The following is a 22,083-nucleotide window of genomic DNA, read 5'->3' as shown; positions in this document are numbered from 1 at the left end:
AGTTCACAAATGATACTGTGACGTTATGTCAGTAGTATCAGGGAACTGAACGGAAGACAACATGATGTCTGCTGCAGTATGTCTTTGTAAATAACATTTGCTTTTGGGCCAATAACGTTTACTTAACATGAGGCCAAGATCTGGAGTGAAAAAAATGAGGATTTTCTTTTTTTTGCAGTCATCTTAGAAGTGAGAGAACAGACAAGGAGAAAACAGTTGACAAGAAAAGTACTTTGTGTGTGTAGAAACCTAAAGAAGTATCAGTGATGACAAAATGTTGGCAGGACTTCTCAGGTAGCCTTTTGTTTTATTACTTATTTTTATTTTTTCATTGATCTCTGCAACGGAAGTGAGACTATTTAATTATTTACTAAATTTTATGTTGCTTGCTTTAACTGTTACGTGGTCCCTAAGAAAGCCCAGTAAGTGTGAAGGATGCTCGTTCTTCCTGAACTTCCTGAAGTATTCAAGAGCAGATGAGTAGGTTATCGCTGTCAAGCCTGAGCAGCCTCTGTCTTAGACATGAAGTTACAGTGTTTCCTGACCAAGAAGGGGAGAGCATACGCAATCTAAAGACTCGGGGAAAACCAAAAAAACCAACAAGAGTTTCTGCTTGACTGAGTAAGTCCTCCGGAGTTCTCCTAAGAAACAAATTAAGCTTCTGTAATGTGTGATTTAAACATACCTCCTGTCTTCAAATATAGTAAGACTAGCAAGCTCTTACATTGTAAATCAGTTGATTCAGGTAATGAAGAATGGCAATCTTACTTCCTAAATGCTTATTCTATTTAAATTTGTGAAAATCTTAAAACATACAGTAATTGCACGCTTCAGAACTGTTCTATTACTTACAAATACTTCCAGTCAATATTTTCACACTCTTGATAAGAGGTCCTTTTCCCATCAGTTGACTGTAAATGAACTCTGGTGTGACTTCAAAAGATACTTTTAAGTGAAGATTTACAGTTCAGAGCTTCCACGACCATAAAAATATTTCAGTGGTGTCTTTATTCCAGAATGCTGACATCTTTTCAAAATTTGAGTAAGTCCTGGAGGTAGGAAATATGTCCGTGTTGGAGCTGAGTAGATGAACTTAAAGAGAAAGTGAGCAACTGCTTGGCTTTGATTTTCTTTCTTTTCATGGAAAAATGCTGTGGTTTTTTATTACTTATATATTTATGTAGCAATATTATGATATCTCTAAGCAGAAACGCAAAATTTTAGAGATGATATTCAGGTCTGTATGTTCCTTCTACAAACATATGAAAAAATATGAAGACGACACGTGTCTGGCCGTGCCCCGCGGCGGGCAGGCTCCCAGCCGCCACCGCGCCCCGCTCCCTGCCGTGAGCCCGACTGGCGGGCCCGGGGCGGGAGCCGTGGCGGGGCGCACTGCCGCCACAGCCTTCCCCGCCTCCTTCCCCGCCTCCTTCCCCGCCTCCTTCCCCGCCTCCCTGCCCTGTCGCCCCCTGGCGGCGGGTGTGGCGGAGGCGGTTTGCGGCCGTTAGGCGGCGGGGGGGCTGCCCTCAGCCGGGAGGGGCTTCGCGAGTGCCGGCCCGGGTAGGAGGAGGTTGGCGGGAGCCCGAAAATAAGCGGGGGGGAGCGAGAAAAGGTTTGCCGTGAGGGGGCGCGGGCTGTCTGTGCCCGAGGGCCGGTGCGGGGGGCAGCGCGGGCCGTGGGCGGGCTGCAGGCCACCGGCCGGCGGTTGTCGCGGGGCGTTCTCTTGGCAGTGGGCTCGGAGCCGTGCGGCCTGAGGCTCTGCTGCTGCGGGCCTGAGGGTCACGGGGACTTGGTTTGGTGTGAAAGAAGCGAAGGGCCGTGGAGGACAAAGGTGGCTCATTTGTATCTGTGGAGACCTGGGAGAGCCTGTTGCTCAAAAGGTACTTGGTTTTTCCCTAGCTTTGATTGACCAGGGAATACAGGCTTATTACTCCTATTGCGGGTTTTTTTCCTCCCAAGTAACAACTCCAAAGAGTATGGCTCTGTTGTGTTAAAATACAAATTACATATTGCTGCTGCATTGGAACGATGCCTTATGCTCCCTCTCTTATGTGGTTAACAAACAAGGTCCTTTGCTGTCTTTTTCTAAGAGCAGTAGAAATGCTACAGTTTTTTCCCTTTTCAGACTAGGGAGGGTACAGCGATACATTTCAAAGAAGTTCTCTCACCACAGGCAGCTTTTTGGGACCTGTGTAGCTAAGAGTGTTTAGAATTATTTGGAAAATACATACAGGTCTGACAGTATTTATAGACAGTGTAAGATGGATCACTTGACATTGCTGAGGGGTGGAGGACTTAGACAAGATGACTTACAGAGGTCCTTCCCAATTATATTATTCCACATTTCAAACAAAAATAAGAGTAGCATACTCAGTGCTGGTAAGAACAAAATAGGAAGGAGGATATTCCAGTATGGCATTGCTGCAACAAGAAGGCAAGAAATTGCAAGAGTTGTTGCGGTAATTCTGTAAAAGAAGACATCAGTCATGATGGAGAAGGCAGACTGAGGTTTTGCTTCTAACAAAAAGAAAAATTGCCAACAAAATACTGGTTGGTTGGCTGTGCTTTTAGTCTGCTAGGACAGTAAGAACTGTAGTTACTGGTGTGCAAGACCTCTTGATTCATCTCTTCCAGCTACCTGAAAACCACCCAAAAGATTGGTCTTTCTGATGAGTCAGTGCTCCCCATTTTTATCACCAAGGAATTGTCTTCATGCAGGTCACCTTTTTGTATGTGGTCTGTGCAAAGGGCTGACACCTGAGATGCAAGATCCTCTTCCTGTGCCTGGGGAGCTGATGGCAGCTTGACAGTGGAAGCAGATGTGTGGGCTGATTTCAAGCACTCGTGCTTACTTTGTTACAGTCAAGGACTTCCTGCTTTTTCAGGCCTTGTTGCAGAAAACCAAAATCATTATGCCAGTGTGTGAGATGATGGTGTCCTTGTATGCTTAACACTGCACTTTTCTGGTTATCACACATCAAAAAGGGCATTATACACCTAAGTAAGGCAAAGGGTAAGGTGGTAAGATTAAGAGCTTGGACAGTTTTTAGTGGGATACAGAATGGCTTCCATATGTATATGAGTAACTAAATAGACCTGAAAGAGGATATAGCAGAAAGCATAAGATACAGAAGAGTAAAGGGGCAGTAAGGGGAAGGTATGAGGACAAATGCATAGTATTATCTAATCAGAAAGCAAATTAAGAACAAAAGGAAGTACTTTTCCACAAATAATAAAACTCATTGCCTCAGGATGTTATGGAGACAGTATAATTGGGTTCAAAAAGGATTTATTTAAATGTATGCAAAAGAAGTTCATTACTATTAGCTTGGATTCTGCCTCTGGCTCCTCAGGAAATCCCAAAACAGCTGATTGGTTTCTAGAGGTTGCAGAATAAAAAAATTGTTCTACAGAAGTATTTTCTTTTTACTGTCCTTCATAAACATGTAAGTTAGCTACTTCAGAATAATTGAATGTTTCGAAAGCCTTTTTTTTTTTTTTTTCTTCAAAGGCAGAAACAAAAAAAGCTAGGGCTAGTGGTAAAGCATAGTATTATACAGTGTAACTTAGTATGAAAACATTGTAAATAAAATAGAATCAAATCATGCTCGCTGATGTTTGCAATGTGCTTGTTCAACACAGATACTTAGGATGGAGTGAGACCTTGAGGCTAAATAACTGTAGTACAAAAATAGTGCTTGTAAGAACAATGTAATTACAAATACTACCATTGGCTTTGAATAAAGAGCTGAATGATAAATTATGGCTTTTTTAATATATAAATCACATATTTCATCGACTGAACTGTTTTCATAACACTAGTATTGAAATGCTAGATTACATACATAATTTTTGCTAGTTCAGAAATCATGAAGAACTAACTTGCATGTGTAGAAGTGTTGTCTAACAGTGCAAGTATTATTATTTTTTTTGGTGTATACAAAATAAATCAGTAATTCTGTAATCTGGTATTGCAAAATGAAATGCTACACAATAATAAGGTCTGCGATGTTGACAAGAACAGTGGTTACTGTCTTGCTATACTAGACCTGAAAATTCATGGTGTATTTGCAATTCGTGAATTATTTTTGTAGATGGTCAAGGTTTGCGCCATTTTTGGAGGATCACAAGGAACAGGAAAAGCTGTTGCAGTATCACTGGCACAGAAAGGCTGCCACCTGGCGATTATTGCTGGAAACCTGGAAGTAGCCCAAACCACTGCACGTAATCTTGGTGGTAAGTGTGCCGCATTGTGGTTATTTCTTCACTGTCCTGTGCTTAAGTAACCTGTAAAAGTGGTAAGTCATTAAATAAACTATTTTTTTATTTTTAAATAAACGTTGTTTAACTACATGAAAATGAAAATAAAGGCTGAGAAATTTGAAAGAAAAGCTGTATCAGTATAGTTAGGTTTTCACAAGATTCTTTTGGAAAGTTGTGTTACCTATTCTATCTGCAAGATATGAATTGTAAGATGAAGGGAATTTTTCAAGGTCACAAGGAAGCGGTATGAACTGAGTCATCCTTGGCTCCTGACCGTGCCAGAACTGAGACCAGCCTGCCCATGAGGCATGAGCCTGCTCATGCTGAACTTCTGATTTCAAAAGGCCAAACATATAAAACAAGAAATTGTGACATAACTAATACATCAATACTATACTTGAAAATTGTTCTTATTTAATTCTCTGGAGATTAAACGGGTTCCTCAAGTTATAACTAGTTCAACATCTGTTTTTAAAATTGAGTTATAAATTCTGAAGAATGTTTATGAATGGTGTACCATCTTTCACTATGATTATGACATGCCTTTATTTCAATACAGGAGGACACCTGGCACTTAGCTGTGATGTATCCAGCAAACAAGGATTTGAGGAGATACAAAGGAAGTTAGGTCCTGTTGACTATTTGGTTAATGCAGCTGGGATTAACAGGTTAGTTATTTGTTACATAATTATATGTAATTCTAGATGACAGCATCTTATTGTAAGGTGCTAAGGGCCTTTGCATTTAGTAAGAGTATTATTAATGAGTGCATCTGAAAACAGTATTAAGCACTCACTGATATTTTGTTCCTGATGACAGTAGAATTCTAAGAGATGATACAGCTTTCACTGTAGTTTCTTCATTCCAAGTTTATGAGTTTCCCCTCTACTCCTCTTTCTTTCACTTTTCCCCCCTGAAGTGATACAAAACAGTGTTTGATACCTCTCTGCAAAGGAGGCTTTGTTGTCAGATGTATAACTAACTTTTTTCTTGCTCTGTGTCATCCTTGCAATGTCATCATTTTGAATGCTATAATGTATAGAACCATATAAATCCCCATTAATATCCCATTCATCGCTCACGTTTTATTAGGAGTACATATGGTCACTGGGGTTGTTCATTGAGTTCTTTTGGGGTTTTTTGTTTGTTTGTTAGGGATGGTTTGTTACTGAGAACCAAGACTGAAGATATGATAGCCCAGATTCACACTAACCTTTTGGGAACAATGTTGACATGCAAATCTGCTGTAAAAAACATTATTCAACACCAGGGGGAGGTGCTATTGTCAATACAGGTAAGTTGCTTGTCTAATCCAGTGGAATTCAATGTACTAGTTTTCTAGAAAGCATTAGCAGGTGTAAGGTATTAAAATGTTACTTGTTATGATTAAATTTCTTTGTATTTAGACATTCTATATTTAGCGTTTCTTTATGAATGCTTATTCTTTTGCGTAATTTCAGCAACTTCTAAATGTAAACCCAGCTTGTTTCACTAATAAACACCTCAGAGTTTATATTTTATTGAAAAAATGATTTTACCATTCTTCATCAGCTCTTTCAGTAGCTAAATCTACTAACTGCTAGTTACTAGGAATCAAATAGGTACAGTTGGCTTGTTGGTTTTTTTGGGGTTGTTTTGTTTTGGTTTTTTCTGTGGGAGCATATGTTTTTAGAAAGCTTTTCATTTTACTCTCCTGCTGCCTGCTGATCAACATAATTATATGGATTCCACAAAAATTGCAGATAATTGAGGGATTTGCTTATCCCAGCATTAGGCTATAAAGTACACTTAGTAATAAATATACTTCTAATTCCTATTCATGTAATCTCATTTTCCATTCCACATTTAAAATTACAAAGCTAGTACGAGGTTTCAAATTAGGCATTTAATCTTTTCTTCTCTTTGATGTTTCTTTATTTTAGGAAGTATTGTAGGACTTAAAGGCAACTCTGGTCAAAGTGTATATAGTGCTAACAAAGCAGTATTAGTTGGATTTTCATGCTCTCTTGCTAAAAAAGTAGCAAAAAAGCAAATTTGAGTCAACATGGTTGCTCCAGGTTAGTTTTGGCGAAATTGCTAGATCCTTGACTGTTGCAATACGTGCTCATCAAGAGCATTGGATATTTGCTGTACTCTGAATGTAACTTGAGACAAATGTCTATTATTTTCTTCAACCTTTGTAAGTAAATGCTTTAAATCTCTTTTTTTTTTTTTTTCAATGTAAAGTGTAATACATTCTTTTACAAAACCTTCAGTCTTCTTAAGGCAACACCGAGAAATTTGGAAGAGTGTGTCTACCTGTTCCTCTGTCCATTATTACAGAATAAATGTTTTGTGGTTTTTTCTTTGTTGCTCCTTCAAAACCTGCTGCCCTTGCAGATGGAAGTATTAGAACTAATTAGACCCTTGTCTCCTGCTAGAGGATGCTTCTTTGTTATTAGAAAAACATGAAAGACCACAAGAGGCTGGCATGAAAGCGTCCCTGTCTGTCCCTGTAGTAAAAGGAGAGAGTCTGGAAAGAAAGTTCGGTGAGGACAAGGCTGTGATTTCACAAGTTGATCTAGTCCAAGCAAACAACTGCCCTGAGGGAAAAATCCCTTCTGTCTTTTCTGACTTTTTCCACTCACAACTGTGTACTCTGCTGCTCACCTTGTGCTAGCTCTGATGCCTTTCAGACCTCTACATGAACCAGTTCACCTTGTGAACTAGGCAGGAAAAATACTTTTTATTGTTTAGTGAATTGAGCAGCTCACAGAAGGGTCCAGAGCAATCATAAAGGGGCAGAGTGGTACAGTAGAAAGCAAAACTGAGACTTTCGCTCTTGGTGGTACCTAGAAAGCAGATAAGATCAGCTGTTCATGAAACTGCAGTTTATGTGAAGAGCGGTAGGAAAACTGAATCCCAGATAACTGAAAATGTTAAAGAAATGTCCTTCAAAAATGTCAAGAAATATTATCTTCAAATGAGTGCTGTAATAGAAATTACGTAAGTGTTGTCGTAAGTTCTAAAATATAATGGAAACACTTGCAAGCTGTAGGGGTTTCTTGCCAGAGATTTTGTACTTGTGTTTTCATTGACAATGTTTTGGTGAAATCTGTGTATTTTGTCTTTCAGAAAATTGATACTAAATATGATTTTGGGACCCATTTTTAGTTATCTTTTTTTTTGATGGACTTCCATAGATCTCTGCATTTTGATTATTACATCAGTGCTTTCAAAACTAGAACACGTTATATTGGTTAGGTAAAAAATTGGTCTTAGCCATAAAATGATGTGGATTGACTTCTGAGGCTTCGAAAAATGGTAGCTGATGTGGAATCCTAGTAGTAGATTTCACTTTGGAGGATTTCAGGGAAAATCCACTAGGGAAATATAGTTGAAGATTAGGTAACTCTTCAAATATCTCTCCTCTCTTAGGCTTTATTCACACAGGGATGACTGCTGATTTGGAAGAAGATCAGCTAAAGAAAGCAATTCTCCTCGGAAGATTTGGAGAGCCTTGTGAAGTTGCGCAAGCTGTTGTCTTTCTTCTGGAGTCCCCTTATGTTACAGGAGTACGCTAGTTGTGGATGGACGCTTGCAGCTTCTGACTTAACTAGTACCTTGAATAAGTACCTGCTTTACTGTCATGATGGTAATACATAAATGTATGCTAATTAAACGGAGAGGGGTGGAAATTGGTTGAAGATTGATGTATGTAATTGACTTGATATTAATTAGTCAGAGGAGAAATTCAGCGGTGGTAAAGTCCAGCGTGTATGTTTAGCTGCTGAAAGGGTCCATTTGGTATTACAAAGTCTGTATATATAACAATTTGAAAAAGATCTGGTTTTGGTATGGTGTAGCTTTAAATAACATGCTGGTACGTTTTTAAAGCATGATTTTTTTTATAAAGTCATGTTTTCCAATCAGGGATAGAGTGGAGATTTTTTTCTAAATACCATGTTACACAAGGCTAATAAAGTGCGGAGGCATGTTTATTGGTTGGCAGGTATGATTGCATCAAGTTTTTCATGTAGGGCAAAGACTATGAACTGCACAATTTTTTATTCTTATCAGTTAGTCCCTACAAAGTGGCAAGGAGTTTCCTTTTGGGTTTTGTTTGTTTGTAGCTAGCACCTACAAAGCTCAGAGCTTCTAGACCTTCAGCATAGCTGAATTGCCTTTAGGAGGTTTAATTATATGCAGTGTGTTTTTGTAAAGACAAAACCTGCTCAGTTCTGTTCTTGATTGTATGTACAGCACTCATTTAATCCAGTAGCACTTGCGTGTATACACTGAAGGACTGTGGTCACTGGAGTTGTTGACTCTGTATTCTGAGTTTGAGCTGCATGTACACCAGTGAACAGTACAGTTGCAGACAATGCTGCATAAAAGACTTTTCACTGACTCAGCATTTGTTCAGAAAACACTTCACCACTTCCAGAGTGTGAAGTCAAGGTATTTTGCACTACATCTTCTTGAACGCTTAGTTCAACTGTTATGATACTCTTTAATATGTATGTATAGTCAATAAAATAGTCATTTATTTTATTCAAAGCAGCTTTTGAAGCAGAGTAATTATTCAGCTGTGAATGATCCTGAGTTTTCCTCTCTTGCTGAAAAATTACCAAAAATTTGACCTCAGGCGTTTCTGTTGAGATCAAGTAATTTTGGGTAATTGATGTTTTTTATCATCTCTGAAGGAAACCGTGGATGTGATTTGGAACCTTCACTTCTTAGATCAAGCATTCATTGCATCATGATCCAGATGTTGATTCAGCTTCTGAAATTACTTCCCATCTTGGCACAAACCAAAGTACAGAAAGGAGATCTCACCGATGATAACTTTGAATCTTTATAAAGTCTGAGATTTTCTTCGTTTGTGCAGCTGAGAGATTTTATCTTTGTGCCAGAAAACAGTGCGTGTTCAAGCTTCTGGCAGGTATGTATTGAGAAATAATCCAAGGAATGGTTGTATATTCAGGGGATTTTACAGTTGGTTGTGTAACTCACTTTGGAATATAAAATACTGCTAAAGGTAGTCCTTTCAGGAGTCCTTACTGTTATATCTTTGTAGAGAGGTGGCATTTGCTGGGAAAAGTTATGTCATATGTATCTTTGCACTGAAAATGTAATTGCTAATTAATACTTTCTTTTTGATAGAAGGAATTGGTTAAACAGTAGATGAACTTTTTTCCGAGGGTGCTGAAGGTGAAGGACAGCAGTTACTCCCGTTTTTACTAGTCAGATAGTAATATGTCCATAACTTGACTAATGCCCATACCTGTCCTTGGTATTTCACAGGCAAAGCCTGTGTGACATATCTTGACCAGAGGCCAAACTTAGAGAGGCTAGAAACAATTCCCTCTTAGTGCGTTCTGTCCCTAATTATTATTATCCCTTGTTTTGTTGGGTAAGGGAACTGTTAAGTAAGTTATTAACAGTGCCATTTTTAGTTTATATTTGTGTGAGAATATATTTTTATTCTCAAAAGAATCTCAGCATGTGTTAAATATTCTTTTTAAAAAATACATCCTATGTTTTTATTACTGCTGTTGCTATAGAACCAGTCTGAAGTGTTGGTAGCCTTAAAATAATTTTTAAAAAGGCTTCCCCACCCACCCCACCCCACCCCTTCAAAATGGTAAATTAGAACTGAAAACTAGTTAAAAACCATAATCCATTTCAGTGTTTACTGTGTACATCTACTCTAAGAAGTAATACCTGTTTGTCAGACTAGGGTAAGAAGTTCTTACATCTTTGTAGAAATACTCTGTGATGTATGGGCCAATGTCAGACATGTTTGTCTGTCTGGCCTGGTGGGATGTCTCAGAAAGCGAAGCAGTGAATGCATGGGGTAGGTAACAGGTCAGGTGTGTGGTGATGCCTCCTTAGAAGACTGTTGTACCTCCAGCAGTTTGTGATTGGTATGTTTGAATCTGCCATGTGATAGCTCTGGTTGAGGCCTGCAGGTTCTTACATTGGATGAGAAATTGCAACAGCCATCTTGCGCTCTCTTGGTGAGGCTCCTGAATTTGTAGACCTCTGTGGTGTCCTGCCTGCCTCAGTTGTTTCTGTTTCAGGCTGAAGAGTCTTGTTTCTTTTAGTTGCTTGTTGCTGGAAAGCTCTTTTGGACTTTACATAATTTTTGTTGTCCTTTGCTTTACTTTTTGAGCTTCTCAGGGAGGGAGGAACAGGTAGAACTGCTTGCAACATTCACTGTGGACTTACCTAAAAAAAAACCGCGGATGATTTATGTTTTGTTTTATACTGTTGCCAAAAATGTTGCCTAATATTTTTGCCTTTTCCTAACCATTGCACTTATGTTTTCAGAAGCTATGTAAGAACAACTCAGTTCTGAATAATTAATGTTCAGCTTGGAATCCATTTCCTTATATATGTATTTAGGTCTTTTTTTTTGTATTTTCCCCAGTGTCAATTGTTCTAATTTATGTACAGTGAATTTAGTCTGCTGTTTTAACACCTATTTCCTCAGTGAAATAGTTCTGCAATTTTTTTGTTTAATTCCTTTATCCCTTTATTAATTTGAGTTACTTGGAGTTAGAGGACTATACAGTGGGCTTTAGAAATTGCTGTTTCAGAACCCTCACCAATTGGTTGTACTTTGCTAGCCCCAGCATAGGTGCCTGTGGTGGTCTGTTGGCAATCCATGTTCTTAGGAAAGAACAACTCCCTCTCTCTTCTATCTTTAAACAACTTACTGATATGACAGCTTCTTCTCCTGGCAGCACATCATCTTTAATGGTTTTTGGCAAGGGAATGTGTCAGATACTCTCGTCTCTTTTTAGTCTTTAGAAAAACTCTAAAATGTTTATTGAACGTGACTTTCCTTTGCAAAGCAACTCTGACTTTCCTCAGTATGTTTATCCAGTTGTTTTCATGGCTTTAGAACAATTTCTGTCAGTTTGCTATGTACAGAAAAATGCAGTAAGTCTGTAGTTCCCTAGATCCCTCTGGAACCTCTTCTTAAAAAACAGGTGATCCTTCCACCCTTTGAATTCCCAAAAGCCTGCTGTCACTTTTGCCAGCTTCCAGTCATTTGATAATTAGGCAGTTTCAACCCAGACCTTTCACACTGGAGTTACTTGCTTTCTTAAAAACTTAGGGAGCGATAGTCCCCAGCTGTTTTTCACTCTTTCCTCGTAACCTCTTCTTACATATTGCTCTGAGGGGCAAAACCTTCAACAAGTTGCCTGTAGACGTTCTGCTCAAGTTCCTGCATGGTACCAAAAACTGATTTAGGTTTTTGTTCAGAGGTTGGAGATAATTTTTTCTGTGACCTTCCCTTCCCTGAGCACTTTACTCTTTATTTTGATCATCTGTTTTCCTTATTCAGGGGCGGTTCGTGTTCCCAAGGTGGTGTTTAGTGTGTATGCACTTTCGCAGATTGTTCCTCTACACTCTGATCTGTCTGTAAATTTTACATTCAGTGACAGATTCCTTTTGACTGCTAAAGTTAGACTGCTGGTTTTACAAAGGTTGACTTTTAAATTCTAGTAGCTTTTAATCCATACCAGCTTCCCCCTCCCCACAAATAAAGTTTAGACATGTGTATTTAAAGTTATCATACTGAAGTTCAGTGCATACAATCTTAGTGTTGTCATCAACCTTGCACCTTAATTCTTTTGACTTGTCTTTTTGGTTTCATTAGCGTATTTCCTTATGTTGCTCCTTTTTTATGGAAGTCTACAGTACTGGACTCAGTCAATATTTTTGCAGAAATAGAAATTACCATCACAAAGCCAGTCTTTGAAAATAGCGTTTTGACTCAGGTCTTGTATGCTCCTGGGGATTGCAGCCAAAGTTAGGTGGCCCTGATTTGCTGCATTAAAAAAATGTGTGAAAACAGTGATCTTGGCATCTTCAGTGTGACATTTATCCAACCTGCTGGTTAGTGCTGCCTTTCATTATAGTGACATTGCTGGCCTTCTAGTCCTTGGATATCATAGCTACTGCCATAGTCTTAGTTGTGTGGGTGATAATATTGCCTAACAACAGAGTTTACCTTATTAGGCCTGGAAATTCCAATGTGATTTGTTGAGGTTTATATATTGATATTTGGTTTTATGACTTTCCTATATATTTTGTACCAGTATTTTGCTTATTTGTCTTCCAGTGTGCCTGTTACGTCACTGTCCTTGAGTAAAAACAGACGTTTTTAGACCTCTTGTGCTGCTAGCTTTTATGCCAAACTGTATAGAAATGTTCTGGGTTTTTTTGCTTGTGGGTGTTCTTGAGTAGGACTGTGTGATTGTTACCATGGTTTCTCAATTGAATTTTGAAAATTTCGGTCCACTCTCTTACTAGAAATACAAAGTTTCTGTAATTCTGTTCCTAGTGGAAGTGACAGCATGTGGTCTTACTTGTCTGATGTTTCTCCACCTGCTGTATTGCTTAAAACTCTCCTATAATATTTCAAGTGCCAACATCTTCCTACTTCTTTGATTGTGTTTGGTGGGTTTTTTTGTTCAGAATGAAGTATTTTACAAATTCCCACTACTCCATATTTCTGCTGTTCCTGAAGAATCTCTGCTCCTCTTCCTGCAACTGTGTTTTCAGGCATGCATTGGAACTTTGCCTCATCATCTAGCTTTGGGAGCACTTTAAAGATGACTGCTATCCGGATCTGGCCTTCAACTTACACTATGTTTTATTCCAGATCTTTCTCCCACCCCAGCCCATGTCACTTGTACCTGTGTGGCCTTTCACCACCTCCCCAGAATTTCTAGAGACCATCAAGGCATGTTGTGTTTTTGCAGCTGTCACTTAACTCAGCATGCAGTCCTTTTGTACAGCAGCCCCCTTTCTGACTTATCCATAGTCATTGCTTTAGTATTTTAACTCAGCTGGGTTCCTGCTTCAGAAAGGATATGCTCACTGAAAGGAGATTGTGTATTGCAGTATTTACTCATTTATATGTGCCCTACCTTGTCACTGCCAAGTTAGGAAACCTAAAGCTGTTCTTCTGTTGACTTTACATTTGATTTAGTTTAAACTTTATAGGTAGTGTGATTTGCATGTTCTGGGCTTTAGTTGGAGCACGTTGTAGGCCTAGCAAGTTAATTATTTTGCATCTCTATTTTCTTGCTGTTTGGGAAGATGTTGGACTACTCTTGTTGTGTTATTCTTTTCTCCTAGGTAGGTCATTGGAGCCTTACTTCTGCTTCTTATAAGTGTGTTTGTAACTTACAACTTGCTGTAGTTAGTCTTTATCTGCTTCTGAGGCATATATTGCAATTGATGGGCTAAGTGGGAATTTTGAGCAAGCTGCTCTGGTGGAAGGTGTCCTTGCCTACGGCAGGGGAGTTGGAACCAGATGATCTTCAAGGTCTCTTCCAACCCAAACTGTTCTATGGTTATCCTCAGTAGAAGTTTCTAGCAGGACACGGATGATGCTGGTGTGGTGGTGGTGGGTTTGTTTTTATTGAAAAAAACAAACAGCTCTAAGTAGGAGCTATCACAAGGAACAGCTTTTGCAGACTTTCTGTTACAGTAACAGAAGTATATAAAGCTTGCAGAGTTAGTGTGTGGGGAGCGAGTTAGTGCTACTTCCCATGGAGAGATTTCATTTTGGCCTCCTGGGGGCAGTCTGTCCTAAGGCATTATTATATCGGCCATGATTTGGTTAGCGTATTTACGTAGTTTTCGGGAAGTGGAGCTGCCTGTGTAGGTACAAAGTTGATAGCTGGCATTGCTGTTACCGGTTTTGTAAAATCCAAATCCATGTATCCTGAGCTATTTGGGGACCTAAGGCATGACTTTTAAAGACCGAAAGGTATTCAGCATTTAGTTCAGTGAAACTTGGGTAGAAAGTAGATATTTAAGTCCCAGCATTCAAAATCTCTTTGGGATGTTGCAATTATGTGACTTTTTTGGTTTGTTTTGTTTTTGAAGCATAGTGTAGTTAGTTTACATAAAGCTAATGAAAACGAAACTTCTCAAGACCGGGTACACCTGCTTAATTAGGGTAATCAATCAGTGTTTGAAAAGACAGGGCAAATGTGGTGATGGAGAAAGTCTTTAAAGAGCATTGGCTGTGCTTATTGCCTGAAGAAGTAAGGACTCTGCTGAAGCCCCAGATTACATTTTATTCTTACCCACACGTGTTCAATTTCAGACCATGTGCTGAAGGCTCCTTTTTGCTGTAGGTATGTCTGTTGAGTTAGTTCGTAACAAATATTACCTCTGCTTTGTCAGACGTCTTTAGATCAGCATGACTATGACCACAACAACTGCTCTAATACTTTATGCTCCTATTTTTCATATTAACAGCTCCTATCTGTTAAGATCTGGGACATTTTTGTTCATTTCATATAATACAATACTGAAACCTACAGTTGTGTTTTTCTCTTTTTTTTTAAATCCAACTCTACTGGTTTTTTTCCTCCTTTTCTTCCTTTGGCTACTTGGCGGTTTGGTAAAAAATTGGCAGTTTGGGTGTGATGATGTTAAATGTGCTGAGACAACATATAAGTAAAAGCCACCAAATCTTTCTTGGTGTCATTATATGCATGTTAGGATAATGTTGATGGAGCGTGGGGGCAGATGTCACTGAGCTCACACCATCTGAGCAGACAGAGCTGTGGTGGGTGTCACTGTTTCCCAGCCTGCTGACTGACTGTGGAGGTGGCTTTGCATGTGTCACATATTGCCGTGTTTGAAATTATTGCATTATTTTGAAGAGTTCATTTAGAAACAAGTGCAAGCTGATGATATGGTATTGCTGAAGTATGTTAGTGAAGCAGTTTGATGTTTTGTGAATTATAACTTGCAGGTACTTCTGATGCTAAATGGACTGAGTGCACATTGCACTTATATGTTGAAGGCTGTGTTGTAAACAGATCTCCGCCTGTATGTTGAAGACCTGTCAAAAGGTCTAAGTAACAGTGTTTTAATTCCTGCTGCTGTTGGTGTGACTTTTCATGCTATTTTTTCAGGTAGTTGGTACATTTCTACTGAAAACTTGCTGTAATCCTAGAGAAAAGAAACAATATAGCCATTGTGTGTGTTTTGTACAGATGCTGTTTAGTGTGCATATATGATTTTGTGATGGTGAGACAGCTCCGCTAGCAGTAGACCAGAACTGCGTCTGTGCTCTGCAGGTTCTTGTAGCTCTTTTGTTGAAAGGCATATAGAACGGAGAGCACCTGTAGTTCTGTAGTTCACCATAATTTTTCAGGACACCAGAGTGGAGGTCATGCTACACAGTGAAGCCGTATTCAGTTGATCTGTAAAGATTAGATTAGTGAGGTTGATTTACTTACATGATTTTGCAAAGCTGTTTACTAAGTTTTCTGTAAAATCTTTGTTTCTATTAGCACCATGGCACCTTTCTTACTAATGCTGTATTATCTGGCTTCCCGTAATGCTTCTCACGAGCCTGTATCTCTCATTGATTAATTAAGGTGGTGCCTTTACATTTGGGGGAGAAGCAAGTATACTAGACTACTAATATGAGGTGAATTTTGTTCGTAAGAAATTACTTATTCTAACATATGCAGCTGAAGCTGTCTGTGAAGAGGCACTTGCATTGCCAAAGTAATAAACTTAGCTTTGCCTCTAAAAAGGACAATTCATTTGAGCTCCCCTTGCTGTATTATCCTTTGTAATTAGGAACTGTATTTCTGCTGTACTAACTGCTAATTAATGCTTTGCTATGTCACCTTTCTCTGACTTCCACATTGAGCTCAGCCACACTTACTGCGAGTTCAGTTCTGAATTTTGACTTGCAATCTGTCAAAAGCAGCCAAGACAACTCTGAAGTGAGGGCGGTGGAGGCGTGCTGATCATCAACACTTTTTTCCCTGCTTAAGGTGCTGTGTTCCTTTTGCTTCACCTTAGGCTTGGTTACTGACGTCCTAGTCCTTGGAGTCAGGGATCGGAAACACTGTGACGCTCTATTCTTAGGATATATAGGCTGGCCTGAAGTTAATTTTTTTAGAATGATAGTTAACTAGCAGTAGCTGTGCCTTTTCTTATAACCGTTATTACATGTTGCAAGAAAGCACTAATAATCACAAATTAAAATTTTGTTCTGCTTTTATGGTGTTGGTTGTGTAATGGATTTGCTGCTCAGAAAAAGCCTAAAAAATAATTTTAAATTACTTCATTCTTTCTATTAAGATTTTTAACTATGTTATGCTTTTTTTTTTTTTATGCTCAGGACACTGAGGAAACAACAGCCTATTTTAGATTTTGAAATCTACATTATGTAATTATGCTTTTTCTCCTAGTAGAAAGTAGATCTGGAACTTTACGAACTGAAACATGAAAGCTGCTGCTGGTACCTTACCTGAAATGACATCTTTCACATACAGTTCAAGGTCTTTGAATTTACTAGCAATTGTGCTGATAGAAGAATTACATCAGATTTTAGGTTTTTGTTTATTACACGTTATTAAACAAGAATTGGTAAACAATCAGAGACTGTACAGCTGAAGTTAATACAGAATTTAAGAAAAATGAAACATTGTGGATTAGCAGGGTATTATGAAAATGTTCAGTGAATCTGATTCTGAAGTATTGTAGGAAGAAGTGAGTTAGTATGTTAGTAAGACAGAATTGTGCATTATACTACAAAACAGTGTGGTAAACAGGTTTTCTTTTAGACCTGTACTTTCCTGCAGTTGCTCAGACAACAGCTGCAGGTAAAAGGCATCTCCAAAATTCACTAGTTCTTAATCTGCAGTAGAACAGAGGTGTGTTGCCTGTTGCGTGGGAAGTCTTATCTTACAAGGTGTTTTCAACACCTTTTGCAGTAGCTTGGAAAGGTCCTGTCCTTGGCAATGTCTTTTTGTACCCTTACATCTTTGTAGAAATACTCTGTGATGTCTGGGCCAAGAGCTGGCTGGGAAAAGCCTGACGAGATGTTGCATTGTATGTTTAACAGAACAGTTTCAGGCAAAAAAACCCCACTCTAATCCATTCAATGTGATGAGATTTGTAGAGCTCCTGCTGTAAATGATGTAATCGTTTTGAGTAGTGGCCATGTGCTGTTATTTTTCTCTCCTTTCTTGTTCTGCAGCTGTTTCTGGACCACTTAAAACTACTTCAGAACTAGGAAGTGACAGCAGCTGCAACCTCCCCCAGGGTTTACCTGTTGTACTGCAGTTGGTTCCTAAAGCAAAAAAATTCTCTTTCCTGCTGGTGTTAGACTGAAGTTCATTCATCAATTGTCCTCTCTATAGCTGCTGAAGTCATTGCTGTACAGGTACCGTTGCTGGTAGTCTGGCTTTTTTCCTCTAAGTGCGAGCTAAGCGTTATGTTGCAAGTGCCAACATTTTTATTAGAGATTCGGTGCAGTATGAGATTATTTTATGTATTAATTACTTCTGTAAAGAGACTGTGGCTTAATTCCGATTTCGAGTCGCAAGCTTTAATACATGTTAAAGAATACTGTGTGCTGTCTGCAGTAAATGGTAAATTTCTTGGGGCAGGGTATGTGTTTTCATCTGCCTGATGTGTATTATGTGCTCACAGTTCTGCTCAAACAGGAAAACTCTGCATGGGGAGGGCTTTTTCTTGCCACCAGCTCAGGAGAATGAGCTAAATGTACATGCACAGGGCAGAATTTGCTGACATCTGATTTGTGAGGCAGTGAATCAGGTCTGTTGTCAGCGTGCATAATCTGAGCAGGCGTTTCCAGTCCATGCATTAATCGATCTGTACTACACCGTGTGGGTTTGGCAGCCGGGCTGTACAGCCAGAGCATGCAGCCAATCCCCTCAGCATCATGACATGATGGATAATACGATCTCATGAAGTACTTACATATTACATCCATTTGGGCTGCTTGCAGAGATAAGGAAGTAGTTGTCCATATGTGGGGAATCCAGGCATTTATTACCATACAACCGAAGGGAATTAAAAGGGCCTTTGAAAGTGGCAATACAGAAAGAAACCATGATTTTATAAGCCAGTTTTGAACTGGACTCTAGTTTGGTTTTGATCCCCAGTTGGTGGTGATGGGGGAAAAAAAAAAGGGGTGTGTGTTAAGTAATTGTTGCTGTTGTTGTGAAGTTGCAGGATAAAGGCATCATGTGTTAAGGTGCACCACCAGCTGAACAAACCTTCATGCCTGTGGAATTTTGCACCTCACTATTGACACTCTTGACAGAGGTTTCTGTCATCATCCTGAATGCAGCTGCATCGAGTCTTCGATTGCTTTGAATACACTTGGGCTGATCAGCTTCCTAAAGAATTTTAAGTCTTTCCATAGCCAAACCTGAAGTCTTGCAAAAAGTTAGGACTTCTTGTTTTAGTCCTACAAAATGATAAAAGTAAAGTACACTTTCAGGTCGTACTGTCTGTCTTTGGAGGGAGATTAAACTTCTGAAAATTACTTTGATGCTTCCAAGAACATCAGATTTTTGGCTTGAAAAGTATGTCATTTTCTTGTGCCACGCTTCTATCTCTGAATTTGTAAACCTAAACAGTCCCAGTAACTAAGCAACAGCACAGCTGAATGTTTTCATAAAAACAATGTTGCTGCTTAGAGATGTGATTTAGTACTTAAGTGTGTGTCTGTACATATATACAGAGGCAAAAAGTGATGATGACCTCATCTTAAGCCAGCTCACAAGAGCAGTTGCAGTTTTTTAGTCTCTAAGCCAAAGATAAATTTACTGTACGCAGACAGAACTCCATTGACTCAGTTGCAGTATCACCATTAATGTCAGTACTCAATTGCTGAGATAATTGTTTGTGGTAATCAACACTTGAAAAGTAAACCTAGAAGAAAAAAAACTTATCTTGCATCTTTCCTGGTGTCTGCACAGAAAGGAAAGAAGGAGAAGCTAGCTTACATGCAGGACTTTACAAGTAAAGTTTAACATTTCATTTTTAAAATTTTGATACTGCCTTGTTAGAAGACTGTTCTTAAATGAAAATTTAACAGTACTTTGACCGTGCCTTTTACTTGGAATCAGTTGTGATGTTGTGTTGTGATTACTAGGCATGGAAGATAGACCTGCGTATTTTCTAACCTATTTTAAAAAAGTATATTCAAGTACTTTTATTTGGCAGAAGTTTCTCGGAACTTACGGGCCATGTTCCTCTGTTTTGTTTGAACAAGATTCTGGGTCAGAAGCAGAATATTCTAATAAATTCTAGTAATTTTTAGACTAGACGCTGCATATAGCCCTCATTTCATCTGTATGCATAATACATAAAATTTTTACATCTTACACTTGCAGGCTTGTACTGAAACAGTCTTTACCAGATGGAAAACTTTCTATTTGTGTAATATTTATTGATGTTAAACCCACATTATATCAGCACAACAATCCCAAGTAATGATAATACATTTTTTTTATAAATACAATTAAAAGGTGGCAAAATAATGCTAGTGAAGCTAAACAAAAAAGTTAATTAGCATGTCACAGTCAAGAAAAATTTGGCAAATGATATGACATACTTCTAGAATAGAATCAGATTATTCCCAGATGACAGACTATGACGTTAATCTAGATTAACGATCCCCATACCTGGTCACATCCTGCACCAGAATAGTACTACCTTATGTGCTAAAGTTTATTAGTCACTAAAAAAACAAAACAAACTTTGTGTACTTACAAAGCAATACATGTATAGCAGTAATGCAATATATGGTGTACACAATTACAAAATAATAAAAAAACCCAAACAACCTAAGTACAGGACTTCTGAATAACTGAACTGAGATAAAAGATTTCAACACTTTTATTATAAATAATGAAAGATACCATATATGTGCTTCATATAAGGAATACAGTGTTTTCCTTTCATAGCAAAGTATCGTAGCTCGTACCATCAAATGCTCATTTTTCTTGTCAGGCCTAGTAATTCTTCCATCCCTCTCTCCCCTTCATCTGAAATCCATTTGGTTCTAATTTAAAACTACCTAGTCAGGTCTGACTTAGGTGGGGCTCCAGTTTGATGTGGGTTTGCCTTGCATTCTGAAAGTAGCCTTTGGGCTTTTCATCTACGGCGCACAGACTCTACCCATTAAAAGAGCTGTCATTTGCCTACAGTCAGAAGAAAAAAAACCCACCAAAACCTACCAGAGACATGTGCTATGTTAAGGAAAAAAAGAAAAAAGGCGCACAAATTTGATGGTGTTTGTGTCCATTTTCTTTTTCTACCTCCTCAGATCTGCAAGCTTATCACCTGTGGCGTATCCTTGTCATTTAAATTTATATTGCAGTCTCAACCCATTTTTCACTTACTATGCATTTCCTTAAATCCTCATACACATTACACAGGCTTTAAGCAGTCAAACGTCCCATACATACACTCCGTAGTTTTCAGCTCACCTTAGAATTCCAGATTCTTGAATGGGAGTATGAGGAGGCTACAGAGTGTCTTCAGGAAATCCACAGATTTTTCTATGGTTTCAACCTCTTGCCCTGTCCCACTCCCACCTCTTGCAGTAACCTACTGCGGTGGTTCATACTGTCGGCATTTTTTTTCCCATCTAGTTACCAATATTCATAGTCTGGAATAGACTGTTCTTACACGTCATCTCTTTTTTCTTCATTATCTTGAAAAGATTAAATTACTTATGCTTAAACCGTCTTTGCTGTATGTTTGTAAGTAAGCCTCCCCATCGATGGCAAGAAGGAAAAATAAGAGTAAATTTAAAATTACCATGTTGATGTTGCTTTATAGAGTTGTCCATACTAACAGCATTTAAGGCAAGATATTTTTTCAATGTAGAATAGAAGGCACTTCACAGAGATACAGCATTTGCTTACGTTTCTCTTCCTTGTCCCTTCCTGTTTTATTCTTACAGTATTGCACTTGTTCATTGTAGCTATCAGAATGCATTACCACTTTAGAAGTCTAGATAATGATACATTCCAATTTTCTTTGTGATCTAATGGCCTCAAGTAAAACATCTTGCACCATTGAGGTTGTAGCATCTACTTACTGCTTACGAAGGCATGTAGTGATAAATAGTGTTCTCTTCTGAAAAATCTCTCTGATGTATCTTGGCCTTTATGAAAAGGGCTATTCGTAAGAGCTGAAGCAACTCAGGTATAAGGAACTGGTGAATGTGATTTGTTGTGCAGTGTGTACATTTCTATTAATAATCTACCTATTTTTCTAATTTGGTATAATGAATAAGGAATATATGGTTATTGTTGTTTGTTGTCTATCTTTTGTACTTGAAGGTGTCTGCCTTTGCATAAAGTGACATAGGAGCATCATTGGTCAAGGCAATGGCTTTCAGTGTTTCTGCTTTGAAAGAAAATGATGGAAGCGGCAGTTGAATCTACAGATCATCGCTCTCTACCAAGCCAGACTGCATTGTCAGGTGGACTGGATTTGCTTCAGGCTGGAAAGCTGCTTTGATGTCTAGTCCTTGGTCACAAAGTGCAGCGTATCGGCTGGCTGAGGGCCGCACCTTCTTTGGCTTGGTTGTCTGAGGTGGTTGTTGCCACTGAGCTACAGATTAAAAAGGAAGGAAAAAATGTTAGCCATCTTGAGCGGTGCAACAAAGCATGGCCAGATGCACAATCAATCCTTTGTAAAGGAGATAGTAATTTATGAGCAGCGGAAAACCATTATATCAAAGGTAAGTTTGTTTCATTTCTGTGTTTTGTGGTTTTTTTTTTTTTCCTCAGCATCTATTTTCACCTTCAAACGTGTAAGTAAAAACAATAGTGTCTCTGTTTGTTACTTTGCCTTTTTGGCATTGCTTTCTACCTTTCCTTGTGTCACTGAGAAGGGCAACAGCAAGGGGATTGTTTCCATGTGCTCATGTTGCAGTCACAGGCCCATTCAAGGGTTATTTGTTGTATATGAAAGGAAATAGTCTGGTTGCCATTGCCACCC

The 22,083-nt window shown here is 38.7% G+C and overlaps 2 protein-coding genes across 10 annotated transcripts in view; one reads left to right on the top strand and one right to left on the bottom strand.

Moving 5' to 3' along the window:
- The first annotated feature begins 1,475 nt into the window (after positions 1-1,475).
- On the top strand, positions 1,476-21,556 carry LOC101913525 (3-oxoacyl-[acyl-carrier-protein] reductase-like). Of its 4 annotated transcripts, none has more exons than XM_055795571.1 (6): positions 1,717-1,880; positions 4,095-4,236; positions 4,823-4,931; positions 5,419-9,187; positions 17,291-17,476; positions 21,420-21,543. In XM_055795571.1, the coding sequence occupies exons 2-4, from the start codon at positions 4,095-4,097 to the stop codon at positions 5,603-5,605; spliced, it is 438 nt and encodes a 145-aa protein (XP_055651546.1). In that variant the 5' UTR covers positions 1,717-1,880; the 3' UTR covers positions 5,606-9,187; positions 17,291-17,476; positions 21,420-21,543. The 4 variants fall into 4 exon arrangements, with proteins under 4 accessions (XP_055651547.1, XP_055651546.1, XP_027632760.1 ...); XM_027776959.2 differs by lacking the exon at positions 21,420-21,543 and having other exon boundaries at positions 5,419-5,557; positions 7,681-9,187; positions 17,291-17,809; XM_055795572.1 differs by lacking the exons at positions 1,717-1,880; positions 21,420-21,543 and adding an exon at positions 1,476-1,612 and having other exon boundaries at positions 17,291-17,809.
- Positions 19,496-22,083, bottom strand: part of LOC101913699 (palladin) — a 193,360-nt gene continuing 190,772 nt past the window's right edge. For all 6 annotated transcript variants that reach the window (XM_055795564.1, XM_055795566.1, XM_055795565.1 and 3 more), the window contains one exon: positions 19,496-21,693. In XM_055795564.1, the coding sequence (XP_055651539.1) occupies positions 21,521-21,693 (173 nt within the window). In that variant the 3' untranslated portion in view covers positions 19,496-21,520. The remainder of the gene's footprint in view (positions 21,694-22,083) is intronic.

This window comes from Falco peregrinus, chromosome 2 (genome assembly GCF_023634155.1).
Source record: "Falco peregrinus isolate bFalPer1 chromosome 2, bFalPer1.pri, whole genome shotgun sequence".
NCBI classification, from domain to species: Eukaryota; Metazoa; Chordata; class Aves; order Falconiformes; family Falconidae; genus Falco; species Falco peregrinus.
The sequence above is the reverse complement of the archived record's forward strand: the minus strand, read 5'-3'. Positions and strand labels throughout refer to the sequence as shown.

Coding starts and splice junctions, on each gene's coding strand:
- LOC101913525 (XM_027776958.2), top strand. CDS start 4,095: ATGGTCAAGGTTTGCGCCATTTTTGGAGGATCACAAGGAACAGGAAAA. Junction 4,237..4,822: donor CACTGCACGTAATCTTGGTG/GTAAGTGTGCCG, acceptor ATTTCAATACAG/GAGGACACCTGGCACTTAGC. Junction 4,932..5,418: donor AATGCAGCTGGGATTAACAG/GTTAGTTATTTG, acceptor TTTGTTTGTTAG/GGATGGTTTGTTACTGAGAA.